This window comes from Ctenopharyngodon idella, chromosome 3, assembly GCF_019924925.1.
Source record: "Ctenopharyngodon idella isolate HZGC_01 chromosome 3, HZGC01, whole genome shotgun sequence".
Classification (NCBI taxonomy): domain Eukaryota; kingdom Metazoa; phylum Chordata; class Actinopteri; order Cypriniformes; family Xenocyprididae; genus Ctenopharyngodon; species Ctenopharyngodon idella.
Genome location: NC_067222.1, coordinates 16750505 through 16771597, shown reverse-complemented (window position 1 = coordinate 16771597; position 21093 = coordinate 16750505). Strand labels below are relative to the sequence as shown.

Sequence of the window (21093 nt, the reverse complement as noted above, 5' to 3'; positions counted from 1 at the left end):
AGTTTTTAGCCAATCAAATCAAACTTTATTGTTTACAGAAGCCTAACACAAATTCCGATAATGTGTGTGCGAGGTAATATTTCCCTGAAATTATTTAATTCTTTAATCCCTAAATCTAAGTTTGCCAGCTTTTTTTTCAGTTTTTTTTTTTTTTTTTTTTTTTTTTTTTGTCATTTGTGTGATCTGTTGTTTACTAATGTGACTAATGCTTTACAGTGTATAGCCTATAAAAAGCAGATAGGCTATGCAGGTTGCAGATTTCGCTACTTTTGGTAAAGCATATTTCTACGAAATTTGAAACATTTCGAAATTAGATGTCTGTTCCTGAACCTTTTAATGGGAGATGGAGAAAATGTTTGTGGAATGTCTCGTGTTTTTCCAAATTAGCCGTCCAAGTGTAACCCACCCAATTAATTGAGATTGTTCCTATGTATTTTTCTTTTCTCTTTCCTAATGCATAAAATGTTCAGACATGTTTTTGTTTTATTTTTTTATTTTTTTTTAAATTATTTTTATAATTATTATTTCGTTTTCGTGACGGACGAAAATAAGTGATAAAGAAACGTGTCGATGGGTGCTGACGTCACATGTGCGCCAGCTCGTTGAAGAGAGATGTGGGCCACGTGTGCGGCTATTATTAATCTTACCCATCTTCGTCATTATTTTTCTAAATGGATGTCTGAACTGTTTTATTACATTAGCGACTGGACATTGCATCGCAAGCTTGAGGAGATCGGACTGTCTCGACGTTCGGTAATCGTGTTTCGTAATTGTATTGTAATCGTAATTGCGTCATCTCAGGACTCAGCTTGTTTTTCTTCATCGTTCGTTCCTGCAAAGACTGTAGGCATTCACACATATACACAGACTGAACTGAGACATATCCACACAAACGGAACTGAGATATTCATATTCCACTCGGACTTAAAGGGATAGTTCACCCAAAAATGAAAATTTGATGTTTATCTGCTTACCCCCAGGGCATCCAAGATGTAGGTGACTTTGTTTCTTCAGTAGAACACAAATGAAGATTTTTAACTCCAACCGTTGCGGTCTGTCAGTCATATAATGCATGTCAATGGTAACTCCATCTATAAGAGTCAAAAAGACATGCACAGACAAATCCAAATTAAACCCTGCGGCTCGTGACGACACATTGATGTCCTCAAACACGAAACGATCGGTTTGTGCGAGAAACCGAACAGTATTTATATCATTTTTCACCTCTAAAACACCACTATGTTCAACTGCTTGCGCATCTGGTTGGTGAGGTCTGAACGCGCGTTCTGATGACGGAAATGATGTCTCGCGTGTATATGTCAATGAGTGTGAGACATCACTTCAGAGATATAAATACTGTTTGGTGTCTCGCACAAACCGATCGTTTCGTGTCTTAGGACATCAGTGTGTCGTCATGAGCCGCAGGACCCCAAAGACCATATGAGGGTAAGAGCAACTGTCCACTATATGAATCGTAATGTTAAAAATTCATTCAAAAACATTTTAAAGGCTCTCCTGAGGCTTCACATGACATTCTGTTGATTTCCTGAGAAGAAGGATAAAGAGACTGGTCTGATGGTATAGGCAATTACAATAATTAACAATTTATTAATTTGGATTGTCTTGCATGGGCTGTGAACATTGTACAGCAGGCAATGAAATTAACAATAAAAACAAGTTAGAATTATAATATAGGTCAAATTAAGAATATGGAACGTCTGTATGGACAGTCTGCTTTTTGAAAGTAAAACACTCACAAGCACATGGATTCAGGAAAAAATATGTTAGTGTTGTTTTAGGTGTGTATTCATCAGTTTGCATTGGCTGCCAATAGCTGCTCGCATCCAATTCAAGGCTCTGATGTTTGCCTACAGAACAACCACTGGCTCTGCACCTTTATACCTAAACTCACTACTTCAGACTTATGCGCCCTCCAGAAGCTTGCGTTCTGCAAGTGAATGGCGTCTTGTGGTTTCATCCCAAAGGGGCACAAAATCACTCTCATGGACCTTCTCCTGGTCTGTTCCTGGTTGGTGGAATGACCACGCTCTATCTGAGCAGCTGAGTCTTTAGCCATTTTCAAAAAACTGCTAAAGACATCTTTTTCGTCAACACTTGACCCAGCAATATTAGCACTTTTTATTTGACTTTTCTTTTTTCGATTTTCTATGCTCTTTCTCCATTTATTTGCGTATATATTTATAAAAAAAAAAAAAAAACCTTACTACGAGCACTTTACTGATGAAACTGTGACTTGACACGGCACTTACATACTGTTGTACTCATGTTGATTTGATTGCTTCTACTATTCTCATTTGTAAGTCGCTTTGGAGAAAAGCGTCTGCTAAATGACTAAATGTAAATGTGTATTGCCTGTAATGTCCATGATTCAGTGTTTAGTATTTAGGTATAAAATATCTGTATTTAGTGCCTGTAATGTCCATTTATAGTCTTTACACATCAGCTTGGCTCCTTACGTGGTTTAAAAACAGTTAATTTCAAGATGCTGGCATCACACCAGGTCGTCACGTGGGTCACCCGCTCAGTTAGACGCTCAAAGTACAGGACGTTCGGATAGACGTTCGGTTTGACGTTCGATTGATCGGTCAGTCGTTCGGATGTTTGATTTTGGCACGGAGTCCGCGCCATAGTGCATCTCTAAGGAGCATCTCAATACTACCCCTCCCTCCTTCGTAAAGCAGAAGCGTGTGGATGAAGGTCTGTAGTAGTGATTCACTGAGTTCCTTCAGTGTATTTAATAAATGTGTTGTTTCAGTTTTACTCCAGTTTGATTTTGCCGCCGACATTTTGCATTCTGACAACCCCTGACCGCTTGACATGATGACGTAGATGCAAAGTAATCGGTTTAACTCGTTTACATGGCAGACTTTTTTTTTTTTTGTTCGGTTTATAGAAAGGTTTATCCCACCTCTCTCAAACCGATTACAATTTCATTCGGTTTGGGCATTTTTATTCCGATTGAGGTGTTTATATGGAGCATTTTCATTCGGATTGGACTTTTAAACTGATTACAATGCTCATGTAAACGTGGCTATTGATGCGACATACCAGCAGGAGGAGATGTGCGGCTCTGCTGATTACATAGCTCCGCCCCGCAATATGCGCACAACGCGAATGACACAACAGCCAATGGCGTTTTCCCAATTTATGCTGAAACATTTTTAAACTCCGTTACAAAAGGAATGCCGTTTCTGGGTCATTTCACTTGAGAATGTCATCGACGGCTGTTTATGAGCGACATTTATTCATATCAAACACCAGTCATTTTAAAAAGTTAAACATTTTAAATACTTACAGTCTACAACGGTCTGTGTGCTCACAGCGTCATAGACATTAATATTTTAACGATTTATAAAAGATGAATCATTGTCTGGCCATCTGGGATTTTGGTATGGAGATAAAGGTTATAATTATATATATATATTTTTTTTTTTTTTAGTATTACACCACATCGTGTGTGTATATTAGCACCATTTGTTGTTTTCTTGTGGTAGATAGAGCGTTTGGACCCGGAAGCGCTGCCGCGTGACGTCAGACTTATTGTCCGTAGGTGCAAGTCGCACGCACGATCATGTCAGTTTTATGTTTTATGTCTAAATGTTCATACGGTTTTTGGCTAGTCTGCGCAGTTTAAAGCAAAGCCTTGAGTCAAAATGATCACATTTTACATTGACATGAAATGAGTGTTTTCAGCAGCTCTGTTAATATTGATGATCCTCAGTAGGATTATTGTTATGCCTTTGTGCATATTGTCCTGTCTCCACTTCCGGTGTGGGAGCGCTGTGCGCGCGTCTGGCTGCCGCTCCACTCTGGGTTGTTTGTTTGTTTGTGTTCGTCATTGATAAATTCTCTGCAAACTGGACTCATTTTCTCTGCCTGGAATGCATTTCTTCTATTGCCTGGTTGTCAGCCTGCTACGAGCCCTCTAACCCCTCTATCCTCCATCTGTTGGACTGACTGTGAGGTGAGTTAGCACTCCTCTTACCAGTCATCCATATTCACTTACTGTCTGGTTGGGGAGCCTACTTTTCCGTAAGCTTTAGGTGTTGTGATGGTTGTGGTTTTGGCTAACGTAGTTTTGCAGATAACTAGCTTTCTCATGGCTATTGCTAAAAATACGCCCAAACTTTTTTCACTCATCCCAATTTTGGTTCTCCTTATTGTTGGAGTAACTTCCAACATGGAAACTGCGTATCTGCCATATGAACTCAAGGCGCTTAACGGGCGCTTGGCATCATCCAACTGGAAATAAAGGTGCAAAATCACTTTGCTCTCCTCAACTGCCGCTCCATCTCGGATAAGGGTCCTTATCTAAATTAACTAACTACGGACAACAACCTGGATATGCTATTTCTTACTGAAACCTGGCAAACACCGAATGATTTCGTATATCTTAACCTGCTTACACCGGACGGATATCAATACTTGTCTAAACCGCGTTTACGTGGTAAAGGGAGCGGTCTTGCCGTCATCTACCAGAACTCTTTATCTATCACTCAGATGGATTTCCATATTCCTAAGTGTAGTACATGGTTCTGAAAATTGGCTCAAGCTGTCCTCTTATGATTATCCTTATTTATAGGCCACCCAAGCAGCAAACTGAGTTTTTCTCTGAACTTTGTGAACTATTAACTTTAGCTTGTGCTGCATCGTCCCAGGTCATCTTACTTGGTAACTTTAACATTCATGTTGATACTGTCTGCTCTAACAGCACTCAATTAAAGACTGTCCTGAACTGCTTTAATCTTACCAAGAATGTTAATTTCTCAACTCACACTCATGGTCATACACTTGACTTAGTTTGTACATCTGGTGTGAATAACATCTCCATCAGTAGTCATGCTATTCCTATCTCTGATCACAAGCTTATCACTTTTGACCTTACGTTAATACATCCTACTGAAAGTGCTATTAATACTACCATTTCTTATCGTAAAATCAGTGCCATCAATGTAAATACTTTTACTGCTTCAGTTGCTTCCTCTGCCCTTTCTGATGTCTTCAATTTCACCTGCCCATCTGAGATATCTGACCTATATCATTCTGTTATTGCTGATGTTTTAGATGAGCATGCTCCAATTAGGACCAGGTCTGTTCCTTTGTCCCACACATCCCCCTGGTATAATGCTGAGCTTTGTGCTATGAAGGCAAAAGGCAGACAGCTTGAACACCTTTTTAGAAAAACTGGCTTGACTGTCTATTTTCAAATGTTCTCAGAACATATTAGGCATTATAAAACTGCCTTGAATGCGGCACGCTCTTCCGATATTTCCGACATCATCAATAAAGCTAACAATAGGCCAAAAACACTGTTTAGCATGGTTAACAAATTAGTCCAGCCACCTAGCCATAGTCCCAGTCAATATAAATGAGATGATTTGTGTGGTTCCTTCTTGCGCCACTTTCAAAATAAATTGGACGCTCTATGTGGGTCTCTTGGTAACCACTTCTAATTGAGAGCAAGCTCATTCTATTCAACTGTTTAATAATTTTACCTTGTCAAATCCAACCTTAATTGCTGAAATAATACAGAACTCTAATTCTTCCTCATGCCAGTTAGATCCCGCGCCCACATTGAGTTGACCTACCCTGAAATAGGAAACTCTGAGTTTTCGGTTTCAGAACAGCTGAATTCAGTTAGTTCAATCAACTCTTGAGTAGGTTGACTCGGAGTTAAGCGCGTGCACCACGACTATGAAAAGCCATCATCAATGGAGCTCCGATATTACGATTCACCATGGCAACAGCATGTGACAAAATGAAGTCCGCATACTTCTGAGTCAATGCAAGTTTAATTCTTATCACTGTTATAATACCAAAGGTGAAATCTGGCAGAACGGTAAGTTATTGAACTAATATTCATTTTCATGGTATCCCACATGCAAAAAAGGAAGAAAAAAATAATAATTTAAGTGCATTTTTTTTTTTTTGGAAATTATGTTCTATTTGCCATGTAGGCTAAAAGGAGCGGTTCTTTGCAATAAGTGTAAATAGGAATTAGATGCTATTTATATTTTTTACTGGCAGATGCATACTATTTGCACCTCAGTATTGTAAATTAACAGTATGCAATAATAACAGAGTGTAAATTATTTTATCATTATTAAACACTTGTTAGGCAATTTACTTCCACTTTTAGAACATTTTCTTCATTTTTATTGAAAATAAATGCCTTTCTGATGTGATAAGGGAGAGCTCGGCGGATTCGAACCCAGTCAATTGCATCACAAGATTGTTTTCCACACCCAACACGCTACTGCTTACACCACTGAAACCATTATTCACATACATTGTTTTTAACCTTGTGTGACATTGGTGGGCAGAGCTAGTGTAAATTTGCACTTAGTAATAGACACTCCGAATAATCGTGTTTTCCGTTTGCATTAAAATTATTTTTATTACCACACTGGCAGATATTGATAATTTTATTTAAGTAAAATGCACTTAATTTAGATCCCCCCAGAAAACACGACTAAATATCTTGTATCATTTTCTTATATAGAAAATCCATCTTGATTTAAGAATTTTTAGATATTGAAATAGGACAAAAAAAAAAAAAAAAAAAAAAATATATATATATATATATATATATATATATTCTCTGTAAGAAAAGCATTTTTGCAGCATAACGATTTAATGAACTATTTAAACACCACTTGCACTTTAAAAAGGGGGAGGAGACCGAAAAACTCTGGGTTTACCGAAGAAAACCTGCTCCTGACCAGGTTAGGTTCACAGAGTAAGTTACCATGGTAACTGAGTATAAGTTACCTCTCTTTCAGAAACGGGCTTGACTTACCCTGCTTTATCGGGTTTGACATACCTCCCATTCTGAAACTGAAAACCCAGAGTTTCCCTCATTTCAGGGTTAATATACTCAGAGTTCTCACTTAACCTCCTTTCTGAAACGGGCCCCTGTTCTTAAAAAACCAAACCTGGACCCAGCAGATTTCACCAACTATCGTCCAATCTCCAATTTACCATTTATTTAGAAAATTATGGAAAAAGTTGTTGCCAATCAGCTACAGTCTTTTCTAGCTCTCAGCGATCAGTTTGATGCATTTCAATCTGGTTTCCGCTCTCATCACAGCACTGAAACTGCTTTACTTAAGGTTGTCAATGATCTGTTACTTTCTGGTGACTCAGGTAATCTCTCCATTCTCCTACTGCTCGACCTCATCTCAGCATTTGATACTATCTGTCACAAGCTATTACTCTCCCAGCTTTCGGAGATAGGTGTCTCAGGTGCTGCACTATCCTGGTTCTCTTCCTATCTCACTGATAGACAATACTAAGCTAGTAGTCGCTGTGCGAGTAAACCTCGCTCCTCTGATCTCAAGAGATGCTCGAGCGACTGACACTAGCGGTTGCAGCCTTTAGCCTCCTTGTTAGAGTGTCCGACTCCCATGCCAGAGACCCGGGTTCAAGGCCCGCGCAGAGCGGGGTGAGTAGGACCTGAGTAGAGGGGTTACAAATACTCAGACCTACTTATTTTTTTTACTCATATTTACTCAGTTCATACGGTGTATGTAATTGATCTTACTGCTTTAAAATTGAATATGTTTAAGTGTAAAAATGTTTCACCAAAAACAATTAGTAGTAAAAGTTTTTAGTGTGCACAAAATAAATAAATACAAAAATTAACCTTTTTTTTTTAAACACATTTATTAGCCTCCATTAAACATTTCTAATGGAAAGTAAATGAGTCAAAGTAGCTTGTTTCTTCTACATTGATTCTTCACATGCTGGTTCAGTACGCACACACAAAGGGCTTAAATTCAGAACATTTGTCATCATTCCAGTTGCCATCTGTTGCAAGACAGAAAAAAATAGTTGTGTTTATCATTTGTGTATTATGAAAAAAACTAATGTTTATTTAAAGTTTATTTAGTATGGTAGACACCGATATTAGTATTTGATGTCTAAAAAACAGTCAGCAACAATGTTTTGTGATGAATATTCCTGAATTCAACAAACTGGAAAAAAGTTATTTTCTATCTTCTGAAAACATGACATGTAGCAGTATCTGCTCATCTTCTGATGTATGGACTAACACAATTCAGACTGATGGAACATTTATCATGTTATTTCATGAGCATTAACAGCAGCTACTTACCGTCATAGTTCATCTCAAGGCAGTGCTCAGTTCCAGCATAGTTATTGGGATTTCCAGGCGACCATATTTGAAAGTTCATTCTGGTTCCATCACTCCAGAGCCATTTTCCCTCCTGTGAACAGAAGAGAAGGAACAAAATTGTGTTTATGTCCACAGCTTACATAGCTTCATTTTATTTTTAATTATCTAAAAGAGGATGAACCATAACCCCGACCCCACTTTAAACGTGTCAGAAGTCTAAACAGAAATTATTTCACAGGGAGTGGTATCAGTAAAGAATAAGTGAAAATATGTAAGAAAGGGCTAAATTGCTCAAATACTATTTCACATGGAGTCTCACAATACAAACATCATCATGGTGAGCGGTGCGTCTCATGGCTGCCACTAAACTAACTATTATGAGGACCAAAAATAAATAATAAAAACACGTCTATGTTTGTGCATTTTGAAAAATAAAGTTTTAATGTAAATGTTACTGTAAATGCCCAGTAGCACAAAAAGCATGATCAAAAACATAATTGCATACCTCAACAGCATCATGGCCTCCGATCCAGGCACGTGTTGTATGTTGAGTTTCGTATATAACCAGGTTCTGTAGAAACACGTACTCCTCACGGAAGTGTACGGAAGCAAGGTTCGCATTAACGTCCAAACAGGTTTTCTGTAGAGGCGGAGACATGAGCAAACACCACTATTTATTAAAAATAATGTATTTTATTTATTAATATTCCAAAATATGTGACATGCCTTCAATTACTATCAAAATAATTTTTACTCATTGTGCTGTTTATTTATTTATTTATTTATTTTTTGTTTGTTTATTATTTTATCTGTGAAGTTTAAAATCTGTGGAGCCCATAAAAAGACATGATGATGGAAAATATTTGGGATGGGGGGAAAAAATATTTTTCAAAACTTTTTCATTCCCCCGAGAAACTTTGTGTTCCATCGCAAAGATTTTGCTTTCTCTCACAAAGATATTTGCATTCTCTCGCACAACCTGTTTAATTTTCCTCTGGCAGTGGTTCAGACAGCTTCATACGTTAACAATGAAGCAGGTAATTGAGTTTTAAAATAAAATGCAACATACAGAAGCCACACTATGTATCAAAATTAACTACTATATTTTTGTATTTTAAAAATACTTTTTTAAGAAAGCAGGAAATTTCTTCACAAACCTTGTCCTTTTTGACTCATTGATTGAGTAAACAATGTATTAACAATATTCTCATTCATAATTAACGTATATTAAATGTAATCATAGTACGCTACAAATATATGCTTATTCTGTGCAACATATACTTTTTTTTGTGTTAACTTAAATCGTCCTTCAAACTTGTACTGGCGCTTTAATTGAAAAAAATGACTTGACTTGACTGCTGCAGCGTCCGGTGTAAACTTATGCAACTCATTCGTTGCATACCGGAAAAATGCGCACTGCTTCTGCTCTGCTGCAGATTGTAATGTTGTACAACAATGAAACGCTTTATTATTATTGTTTAAGTGCACAACCGACGGACTTAATATAACTGTGGGGTTGCTGCTCGGTATAATAGTTTTCAAGAACATTATGTAAATTGGTAAACTATTTAGCCTAGGCTACTAAAACAAACACCAAAACTTAACATGAACTTAAAAATTATAGCAATTTATGCAAAAAATTGATTTTGAACCTTGACCACCTTCTTCCATATGAATCAATTTTCTGTTCTGATCTCAGTAAGTCTGGGCAAACTACTGAGTAAGCACCAATCAGAGGCCGTATTTTTATGATGTCATGATGTAGACTTCTTACAAAGTATTTTAAAACTACAGAAATACAAAACACTAAAGTTTTTCGATACAAAATATGTATGGAAGCCATTTTTCCTCAACCCTATTTTATATTTGAAATACGTATTTGAAATACATGTATCATAAATACTGCCTATGCCTGTAAACAATGATGATGTTGCGATCAAAATGAGTAACTGACCTTTAAAACTAATGTTACGCTTCAAATAAAGATCGTATCTATTATTACACCAATGGGGACCATCAATTTCAACAATTCATTTATTGAACATAAATTCATTTAAATGATTTTTTTTTTTTTTTTTAAATATACGCATTTATAACGTTTATAGACTAAGATATTTATAAAAAGACTAACTTAAACATTAAATAGAACATTTTGTCAGAACCTTAAGTAAATTACATGTTATTTTGTTTTCTAGTAATAGTAATCTCTATTTAAAAAAGCATTTCTTTAAATTTGAGTCCAAATTCAAAATATGAACCACACAGAGCTTTCTGAACTACTGCAAGCGGAAATTAAACAGGAAGTGTTTGTCAGATCTCACAACAGGTTTTGTGAGAGAATGCAAAAGACTGTATATAGATCAGATATAACTTCACAGAGATAAAGTTTTTAAGTGATCCTCACATGATTGCATGAAGTGTGTTATGTCTGTATTTTCAAACCATTATGATGTTTCAGTATTATCACAGGGGATGTATGTTCGCCCACAAGAGCTCCAATGTAATTTTTTTACTATTAATATATAGTTTTTTTTGTTTGTTTGTTTTTAAACTGAGGAACAAGTTGAAATTACTTTCCTGTGATAATTGACATGTGTCACAGATGTTTACAGAGCTTAAACCAATAATATTCCTATATGATTTTTATGTCATATTAGAAGCTGAATGTATCATACCTCGGCTCCAGCCCACGTTTGTTGGTTACTGAAATACTTGAAGCATTTGCATCCAAAGGCAGTCCATCCTAACCAACACTCTGTTAAATGAAAGTTTTGTTTATTTATTTATTTATTTTACCATTAATGACCTTTCATGTAATTAAATTAATAATTTTCATTTAAAGGTACGCTATGTAACTTTTGGCCGTTTACTAGTTAAAAAACAAAAAGGCATGCAACATTGTTTTGGTCGTGCTTCAGCTTTGCATGACCGTGTAGATAAAGGTGACCCTTGACAATAGATAATGATTTACAGTGAACTCTGTTAGAGAGCTACATATGGCAATTTATCTGTTCAATAAAATCTTACCCACCGGTCGAGTAATAAAAACTCCATCACCACGTCGCTTTTACAGCATTTAAAATCCCTCAGTTCTAAAGCCGAGCTAATGTTGGTTCTTGTTTTATTACGAGCTCTGTCTCGTTAACCTTTTGTCAGAGTTTGTTTAAAATGTGTGATTCCACAGATTTAGCGACTCCGTATCAACCTTTCTCGCTCTGCCACACACACACACACACACACACACACACAGATATGGCAAGACACACACAGGCATATGATGAATGTACGCAATTTAAAATACGCAAGTTTAAAATATATAAGACAAAAACCTGTTTTGAAAGAAGGACTGATGTATTGAACATAAAAAGCTACATAGTGTACCTTTAAATTTCACTAGAAGTCTGTTTAAATAAACAAAGGACTTAAATTTTCAAAGAAACGTCATGATGCGAAAAGAGAGACTTAAGATTTTGCACTCTTTATAGTCACTATAAGTTAGATTTTTGCTTCTAAGATGCTCTTTACAACATTTTTAAAGCATGCTGGAGAACATGATCATCAACTGTACTATACATAAACACTGACGAGTAGAAGACAAGAGAAGCCTTACCGCCACAATCTTTACTTTCAACAGGATGCGTTTCCTCTTAAAAAAGAAAGAAATACTACATTTTTAAAACACATCTTCTAGTAGCAGCAGTAGTAGTAGTGCTACTACAACAACTACTACTACTACTACTGCTGCTGCTACTACTAATAATAAATATATACTACAGATCACACAGGCAAATAAGTTGTTCAAATTAATAATATAATAACATTCATAAGAATCAATAACTTTTGTTGATATAATGATATAATTGTTGTTTGTCTTAATATTATCAGAATAATTCAGAGACAAACTCAGGTGCACATACTGTATTAGATCATTCCATTCCTGCTTCTGATTAGTCGTTACAGAGTCCCAGATGTGCTTCAATTGATGTTAAAATAAGAGTTATGATGTGAAATGATGTGGAATAATGGTCTTACCTGAAGCATTCAAAGCGACCAGAAAACAGAGAGACAGGTAGACAGTCCAGACCGCCATCATTTCTCAGAGAACACTGGAACTCTGTATAGATTTTAAAACAGAATTATACATAAATAATTATTACAAAGTTTACATGGCTCAATTATGTATTTTTGTGACACAAACCTGTTCAGTAGATCAATGTCAGTGTTGCATTGTGGAGCCCTGGTTTCTCTTCTTATACAGTGGAGAAGAGCTTGTTTATCAGCACCTGCTCATGTTCTCACTTCCTGTACAAACAATGTTTTTATATAGGTTGTACTTGATCCACTTTTTCTGTTTTAATACTTGTACCATTATTATGATGTGAATTAATGCTGTTTTTATGTGTGTTGTATGTATACTGAATAGATGAATAGAAATTATTATTCAGTAGTGTAATTTTGTAATTGCATCAGTGTACGTTTTATGTACATGGTATATAAATTTCTCATAGTCTTCATAAGATGAACTTTGGATTATCTCAAATCATGCTGGAGAACATAATCATCAAGTTTTACACAAACTTGTGGAGTTCAAGCTCTGAGTACTGCTGTCACTGCAAGAAAAGTGGGAAAAACCATATGTGACCCTGGAGCACAAAACCAGTCATAAGTCACACGGGTATATCTGTAGCAATTAGCCAACAATACAGTGTATGGGTCAAAATTATAGATTTTTCTTTTATGCCAAAAATCATTAGGATATTAATTAAAGATCATGCTCCATGAAGATATTTTGTAAATTTCCTACCATAAATATACAAAAAATGGATATGCATTGCTAAGGACTTCATTTAGACAACTTTAAAGGTGATTTTCTCAATATTTTGATTTTTACACTCTCAGATTCCAGATTTTCAAATAGTTGTATCTCGGACAAATATCGTCCTATCCTAACAAGCCATACATCAATGGAAAGATTACTTAGTCAGCTTTCAGGTGATGTATAAATGACTGGTTTTGTGGTCCAGGGTTACAAATGAATTCTGAGATTCATGTTTAGTTTTCAGTTGTATTTTCAGTCATTATTATGTGGCTAATATAATTTGCAATGAAAATGTTGAATTAAATGAGAAAGAATACAAAGAATTTAAAAGCGTTCAAATCAACACAACTGTTAATTTTAAAGCTGAAACTATATAATTCCTGTGACACTATAAACCTGTTGTATAAGCATTTTCACGAATGTGATAGCATTGTGTAAACAACATGTGAGAAAGAGAACATGAGCAGTTGCTGGAATCAACATTACCTTGAATATATCAGTCACCTTAAATGAATGCAGGATTGTTGCTGTTGTCAGCAAAAATGCAATGTAAAACCTTGCTGTAAAGCAGCCAAATTCTGACAGTAGCTTGCCATTTTCCATTAAAACAGTAATGGGATCAATGTACTGTAGATACAGCAAAAAATGCATTCTGGGTAATATTTGTCGAGAAAGTATAGCCTACAGGAATATACCGTGAATTAACAGAACTCAAAGTCGACACTCAAGGTGATGATACACAGGGCCACTTTTTAAACAATGTTGCTTGGGCACTTTCCCATTGAGAATGAGCAACACATTTCTATCTGGATACTTTAGATCGGTCGTGAATACTTTTTTGCGATCCTCCAATCAGAATGCTAGCAGCCGATCACGTGACCGGCTTGGAGATTTAAAATAAAACCCAAGATGGCAGCCTCTCAGCGGCAGTGGTGCGAAGAAAAGCAGTGTGAACTTCTAACTTTTTACGCTGGTAAGTTGTCATGTGTCAACCCAAAACAGGGAATTTACCTAATTTAATGCTTAAAATACCAACAGGTGTCCAATTTAATGTGTGTAGACTGAAATTTAGCTATTGAATGTTTTCAGTTAAATACTAAAAAGACGCATTCTGTTTAACAGCTGTAGTGGTGTAGGCTGTAGGGCTTTTGATGCGATCGAAGCGGGTTCGAATCTGCCTTTTGCCAAACTTGCTCTTCTCAAGGGAAAGTTATGCACCTTCACTCCCTTCCATTGTAGTAACTGAAGCCGTCAGTGTGTCAATATGGGGCTGACATCTTGAGTCTGAAGTCTGGGCAGTAGTGAGCACGAAGTAGAGCTGCAATATCAAGGTCTTGCCCACGCGCCCACAAAATCAGTTAATACATCAGATCAACTCATTATGTTGGTGTGAAATAAACAGTTCTGGAAATGAAGAAATTAAAGTTAAAGTTCTAATTTCCTGCCAAATATCCAGAAAAAAGTCAGTTGGTGCTTCAGTGACTACTTTGCTCAGAGAAACTGTCAATCTCAGCTGTCAATCATGACGTCAAAACCCGTGTTTTTATAGCATCAACAACAAACATATTTAAAGAAAGAACACTTTAAATAACATCAGAGTGATAAAAACTGCCTAAAATGACAGAAACCATCTTTGGAAAAAAATATTTTGACATGTAATTTGATTGTTTAGTTTGTCTCTCGTTCATTACATTACATGGAGAGGGCATGGTTTATGACCTATACTGCATCCAGCCACCTGGGGGCGATCGAGACACTTTGGCTTCACTTTTCAGGACGCATGTGGCATGCTTGGTCCATACACGCTACATGTCAGTTGCAGCTAGGAGAGTCGACTCCGACTCCCACTGTAGGAGTCGATGGAATCGACTCCTTGACTCCATTTACTTTACATCAAAACAGGGTCATAAATAAGGCAAGATGGCAGTCACTATATAGGCTATGGATTCAAGAATCAGTAAACAAGTGAGCGATTTTGGACACAGCAACAGAGTCAACACCGAGAGTCGATTCCTAGCCCCTGAGTCGACCCCAACTCTGGGGCTATAGTCGAGGAACTGACTCTTTTGCTGTGTCTTTAGTTGATGGTTAAAAAAAAAAATATATATATATATATATATATATATATATATATATATATATATAATTCCATAAATGTAGTTCTGAAAGCCATGAAGTATATGTTTTCTTTTTGAACTTTCAATGTTTTATTTTTTTCAGTAGAGCTTTTATTAAATTGCCTAATTAATTATTTCACCACAGTTTCACCATTGATATCTATATACATTTCAAAAAGTTTGTTCTAGTCAGTCTGATGTTCATTCACACAATGAGGCTTCATGAAGTCAGAACAATTACTACGATCTTGAAACAACACTAAATTTTTACAAAATAAACTGAAATGATTACAGTCTCCATCTCACCTCAGCATTACACAACCAGCAGAAAGAGAGCAGCTGGAATAAAGATAAGCAGCGTGTGATCCTTGTAGTTATCTTTGTGTGCTTATGCTGATGTTTATATATGTTTTGTGGTTGTGAACAGTTTTTCCTGGCGTGACACTGTGCCAATTGTGCGAGTGACAAATCAATTATATATATACAATGTTAATATAGATAATTATGAATACAGTTTGACACTGTAAATGTTTGTAACGCGCTGGTTGTATAAATATCACACAATGAAGAAGTTAATTCAGAAGGAAATCTTTACTTGATAATCTAAAGGGAGAATACAGAATCCAGGCAGGAACACAACACAAGTAGATACGAGACCCGACAAAGACACAGCAACAGAACTGAACTAATATACACAAACGATTAACTAAAATGACTAACAGCTGTGATGATGAGCTTAGTGTCCATGGTGACAGATTGTGGCGGGAAACTAGAACAAAGGAGCACGTGACAGATGAAAACAAACAAACTAAACATGACGGTGACCGTGACAATGTTCGCCTAATTATTGTTTTGTGGTGCTTTTTATTTTGAAAGGTTTTATGATCATTGTCAGTTTCTGTACAAAACTAACGTGATCTTATTAATATACATTGCAGTGAGTTATTAGAAAATCCAAGTATATTTAGATGCATATGGACCTATTATGGTGTAATATTGTGCTGAGTGTTAATAGTTTTTGTTTTTTGCATTTCAGATTATATCTTATCCGTGTAGAAATGAGAAATATAATGAGAAATATCAGTGTTATCTTTCATTAGAGCAGTTTTATGATCTTTTCTCATGGGTCTTTTCTCTGTGCAGAAGTTCTTGCTTTAAAATTTCGAAAGCGGTTTGGCACTCACTAGTCCAATCTTCAGGCGAAAGCTTCACAACACTGAGTGGCTTCCTCATACAACCACACTTCCTCTGAGCTTTATTCTGTGACCGATCTTAGCAGAACAGTCCTGAATGAAATGCTGATAATATAAAATCATACCCTGATCTTCTTTTGAGAAGGGGTTATACCATCAGCTTCCATGAGATCGACAGTCTGGATGTCACTGATCACCTTTTTCTGGGTCAGTCTGAACACCATTCTCAGTGACAACGTGTCCCAAAAACTTAACAGATCTCCTGAGGAACATGCACTTCTTAGGTGCTAACTTTAAGTTGTGTTTAGACAGGCATGAGAAAACCAGCTCGGTCAAGAGCTACCTGCTCACTTGGAGCAAAAACCATCTTATCGTCCAAGTAGCAAAGAAGGCTAGTGAAATTTTCATCACCAAAGATGGACATCATCATCCTCATAAAGGTTGATGGACTGTTCGTCAAACCCTGAGGTAGACGACTGTACTCGTGAAGACCAAAAGGAGAGGAAAAATCGGTGTACTTCTTATGCTCTTCAAACAAGGGAACATTAGAAAAGCCAGAAGTTAAGTCCATGGTTGAAAAGAAAACGTTGCCTCCCAGGGCTGCGAGTGCATCTGCTTGGTGTGGGAGTACTGTCTTCACATTCAGCCATCTAAAATCTGTACAAATACGAAGATCGCCATTCTTTTTCCACACCAAAACTAATGGAGATGCATATTCACTCTGAGATTTCCTTATAATGCCTTTCACTTCCATCTCATTCAAGACAGTGCGCAGCTTATCATAGTGGCAGGCGGCTACACATCGATAAGGGAGTCGAAATGGCTTCTCGTCCGCCAAGTGAATTTTGTGGACAAAGTCGGTGGCTTCCCCACAGTCCATTTTTCCATGAGAAAAGGTTGACTCATACTTCTCAATAAGATTCAGAAGTCTATCCTTACTCTCATCTGACACTTCACAAGCATTTAAATCCAGATCCTGCAGTCCTAACTTATCCAGCACATTTGCCCTCTCATTACTGGTCCGCACATGACTCGCTGGACTCAAAGCACACTGAATGTTACTCTTCAGGGACTCGGGAGTAGACAACTCTTCAACAGTTATACAAGTGAAAACATCCACAATCTTTGTATTTTTCTTAAGAACGATTACTTTGTCTGTAGGGTTTATTATTTTGAACGGCACCCATCTACTGCCCCACACAGGTTTGATGACTCTCCCTATGATCACATTCCTTGGACGGCATTTACAGAGGGTTGGCTCAACAATGACTGTGCTCCCCACAGAAACAGCTGTTGACTCAGGAAGCTGAGCCCAAGCAAGATGCTTATGGTGTGGGTCTAGAGTTAATTTCTCCTTCAACTTAGCTGTGCCCACCTTGTCAGGCATGTCTTCTCCCTTCCATCTTTCCACATTTGAAAATAGAGACAGGAATTGGTGACATTCAACATCAGAGTTAGCTGGGCTTAACACAAGTCTCCAGTATCCGTCGGTTTCCTTCATTTTTTGAATCAGCCACTTGATAGCATTGCTACCCAGGATCAAATCGTCGGTCTGACCTGGAACGACTAAAACTGGAATAACCATCTTACAGGCATAAACTGAGAGTTCAAGTTCAATTATGACAACATTGTTGGCAGGGAGCTTTTGTAAATCGGGCTTGTGATGCAATAAGCGAAGTTCAGCAGCTTCACTTAACGTGCATGCCATGGAGCCGCTGTCAACCATAGCTTTTAGTTGAAGGTCGTCCCATACTGTCGCAGGTGTGTAAAACAGACTATCGATTCTTTGTACTCTGTGCATGTTCTGAAAAATGACAGTTTTTCCTGCAGGCTCAACAGAATTAGAAAGACTATAAACTGAGGTAGGATCATTCATACAACATTGGTTGGGAGGAATATTCTCATGATCTACACTGTCCTCCCTTGAGTGTAGATTTTCTAGTTTCCCAGCCCTTGAGAAGACGGAGATTTCACTCTCTCAGGACAAACAAAGCGTGAGTGGTCAGAAGAGTGACACTGGAAGCACAACTTTTTGTCACGACAATGCGTGAGGCCAGAACGATCAGGGCTCGGACAGACAGTGCATGGCAGGTCATTGAGTCCTTTTATTCGAGGTAGACTTACACTGGGCTTTGAGCGTCGACTTGGCTCTTTGCTGGTGGACTCCTTTAATAGGACTTTTTCCAACAGGCTCATGACTCGCTCTAATGCAGAAACTTCCAAAGACTTAGACTGCTGGACATCAGAAGTAGATGGAAGTGCTGCTGTCGACAGTTCCACTTCACTTCTGTTCACGGGAATTTTTTTTGGGTGTCTCACTACAGATACAAGACTGGTCTCTGAGTGATATTCATTCAAAATATCTTGAACTTCTCGTACAGACCATGCATCAATTGTTTTAGATCGAAAAGTGATGGCAAGCTCTTTACAAGGGCAGTGTCTGATGAACATGCGGGTTACCTCTGTACCTGGACAATCCAACACTTTACCCTGTTCTTTCAAGCGCTCTGCAGCGACGTCAACTGCACGGTTTAACCTGAGCCAGTAACTACATTTATTGCAGTAATGTAATTAGATGAAAAACTTACAATTAGCATAAAATCTTTCAAAAATAAACAGCACCACAAAGCAATTTAATGTTTCTGGTGACAAACTTTATTCATATTTATCTATATTAATTATACATTTATTTATAGATTTAAAATATCTCATGTGGCTTATTATAGGCTCAATGTATTTAGCACTTTCTGTTCCAGTGTGTTTTAATAATGTAAAGGTATAAAGTTGATCCAAATACGTTAAAAGAATAGAAATAAAATGGCAGCAGCAAAACTAGAGATCGATTCCCATCAATTCCCCTCACAGATCTCAAACTTTGACTTATGACTTGACATTCATTAGCAGTTTTCACTGTAAAACATCGAAACAATCACAGTTCTTTGTGTCCTTGAGCAGAACCACACACACTTCTGCTTCTTCTCATGGGTAGGCACACACAAATACAAAACAATAACTGTATATCTCTGCCAATAGAGTATAAGGCATTTCTAAGCTAATCAAAGTGAGTTACGAGAACATTCTTGCAATAGACAGAATAGTCACTTCAGAAAAACCTTCAACTAGTCAGTGGCACTAAGACATAACTACCCATGAAAACCAGTCTCCAACAACTGCAACAAACATACCTTAACAGATCAGCCAAAGACTCAGACACACTAAAACAAGGTGACTGTGAGAATACAAGCATTCGAGCCTCATAAGATCTGGAGAAAGGACACAGTGGTGAAGCCCGTCGACTCGAGATCCTACAGTGTCGATCTGGATTCTGGAGGTGTTAAAAGGAGAAACAGGGATCATGAAATGACCCTAGAGACTCTGACCAAACAGAAACTGTTGGTCCTGACAACACAAAAAAATACTGAAACTGCAGAAGCTCAGTCACAACTCACCATTGTTTTGATGTTTGGAGTGAGAAGAACTGTTACTGAATGGCTCATATTATTAAAATATACTGGAACAGATACTGCTAAATACTTTACATTGAGCCTTTAATAAGCCATGAGATATTTTAAATCTGTACTTAAATGTTAATAGAGATAAATATGAACAGATATTGCAATATTGCTTTGTGCTGCTTTTTATTTTTAAAGGTTTTATGATCATTGTCAGTTTCTGCTATACAAAACTGCAACATGTTAATGATTTAATTACTTTATTGAAATTAATGCAGTTATCACAAAACCAGACTATATTTAGATTCATATGGACATACAGTGGGTACGGAAAGTATTCAGACCCCCTTAAATTTTTCACTCTTTGTTATATTGCAGCCATTTGCTAAAATCATGTAAGTTAATTTTTTTTCCTCATTAATGTACACACAGCACCCCATATTGACAGAAAAACACAGAATTGTTGACATTTTTGTAGATTTATTAAAAAAGAAAAACTGAAATATCACATGGTCCTAAGTATTCAGACCCTTTGCTGTGACACTCATATATTTAACTCAGGTGCTGTCCATTTCTTCTGATCATCCTTGAGATGGTTCTACACCTTCATTTGAGTCCAGCTGTGTTTGATTATACTGATTGGACTTGATTAGGAAAGCCACACACCTGTCTATATAAGACCTTACAGCTCACAGTGCATGTCAGAGCAAATGAGAGTCATGATATTACGCAGCGCCTGTGACCCGCTGCTTGCACAGGGAGCGTGCCTTGCAACCATGGAGACATTTGTGAGAGACGCTGCGTAATATCATTGCGCCTGCTGCAGCCATGGTACGGCAGCAAAGTTCCTTGATTATTACGCCGGAATGAGAGTATAGTTCCTAGCCATATCGGCCTAGAAAATCGCAACTTTTCATTTTCCGTCGGTCTTAGTACACGATGTACAGAAGAGTCAAGTTTTAAACAGGAAAAATATAGAAACTCTTTGGTCATTTTTTAACGAGATGCTAACAGTCTAATCAGATTCAATGAACTATGCTAAGCTATGCTAAAAGTGGTACCGCCAGACCCGGAGATCGGCTGAATGGATTCGAAAACAGTAAAACTCAACTGTTTAACTCTAGGGGAGTTGGAAAATGAGCCTATTTTCAAAAAGTGGAGTGTTCCTTTAACTAACTTAGCATTGAAGCTAACCGCAATTGAACTACGCCGCTGAAGTATAAAAAGTAAAAATGTTAATTTTGGCAGTTATTAACTAGCAAGTTTTTATGCAAATAATTTTCTATGTTAGTCCCTCAAAACAGCCGATGAAGTGATGAAGGGAGAGATGGAGCGCCATTTTAAATTAGTCCAC

At 37.2% G+C, this 21093-nt stretch overlaps 2 protein-coding genes across 1 annotated transcript; both read right to left on the bottom strand.

Annotated features, from left to right (window-relative positions):
• The window catches only part of LOC127508111 (zinc finger protein 234-like), a 404421-nt gene that overhangs the window by 164209 nt on the left and 219119 nt on the right, over positions 1 to 21093 (bottom strand).
• Positions 7772 to 12379, bottom strand: LOC127510132 (galactose-specific lectin nattectin-like). The gene is made up of 7 exons (XM_051889613.1): positions 12357 to 12379; positions 12191 to 12272; positions 11769 to 11804; positions 10834 to 10913; positions 8664 to 8798; positions 8138 to 8249; positions 7772 to 7830 (listed from the first exon to the last, which is right to left on the bottom strand). Exons 2-7 carry the CDS (start codon positions 12249 to 12251, stop codon positions 7772 to 7774), a joined length of 483 nt encoding a protein of 160 aa, XP_051745573.1. The 5' UTR covers positions 12252 to 12272; positions 12357 to 12379.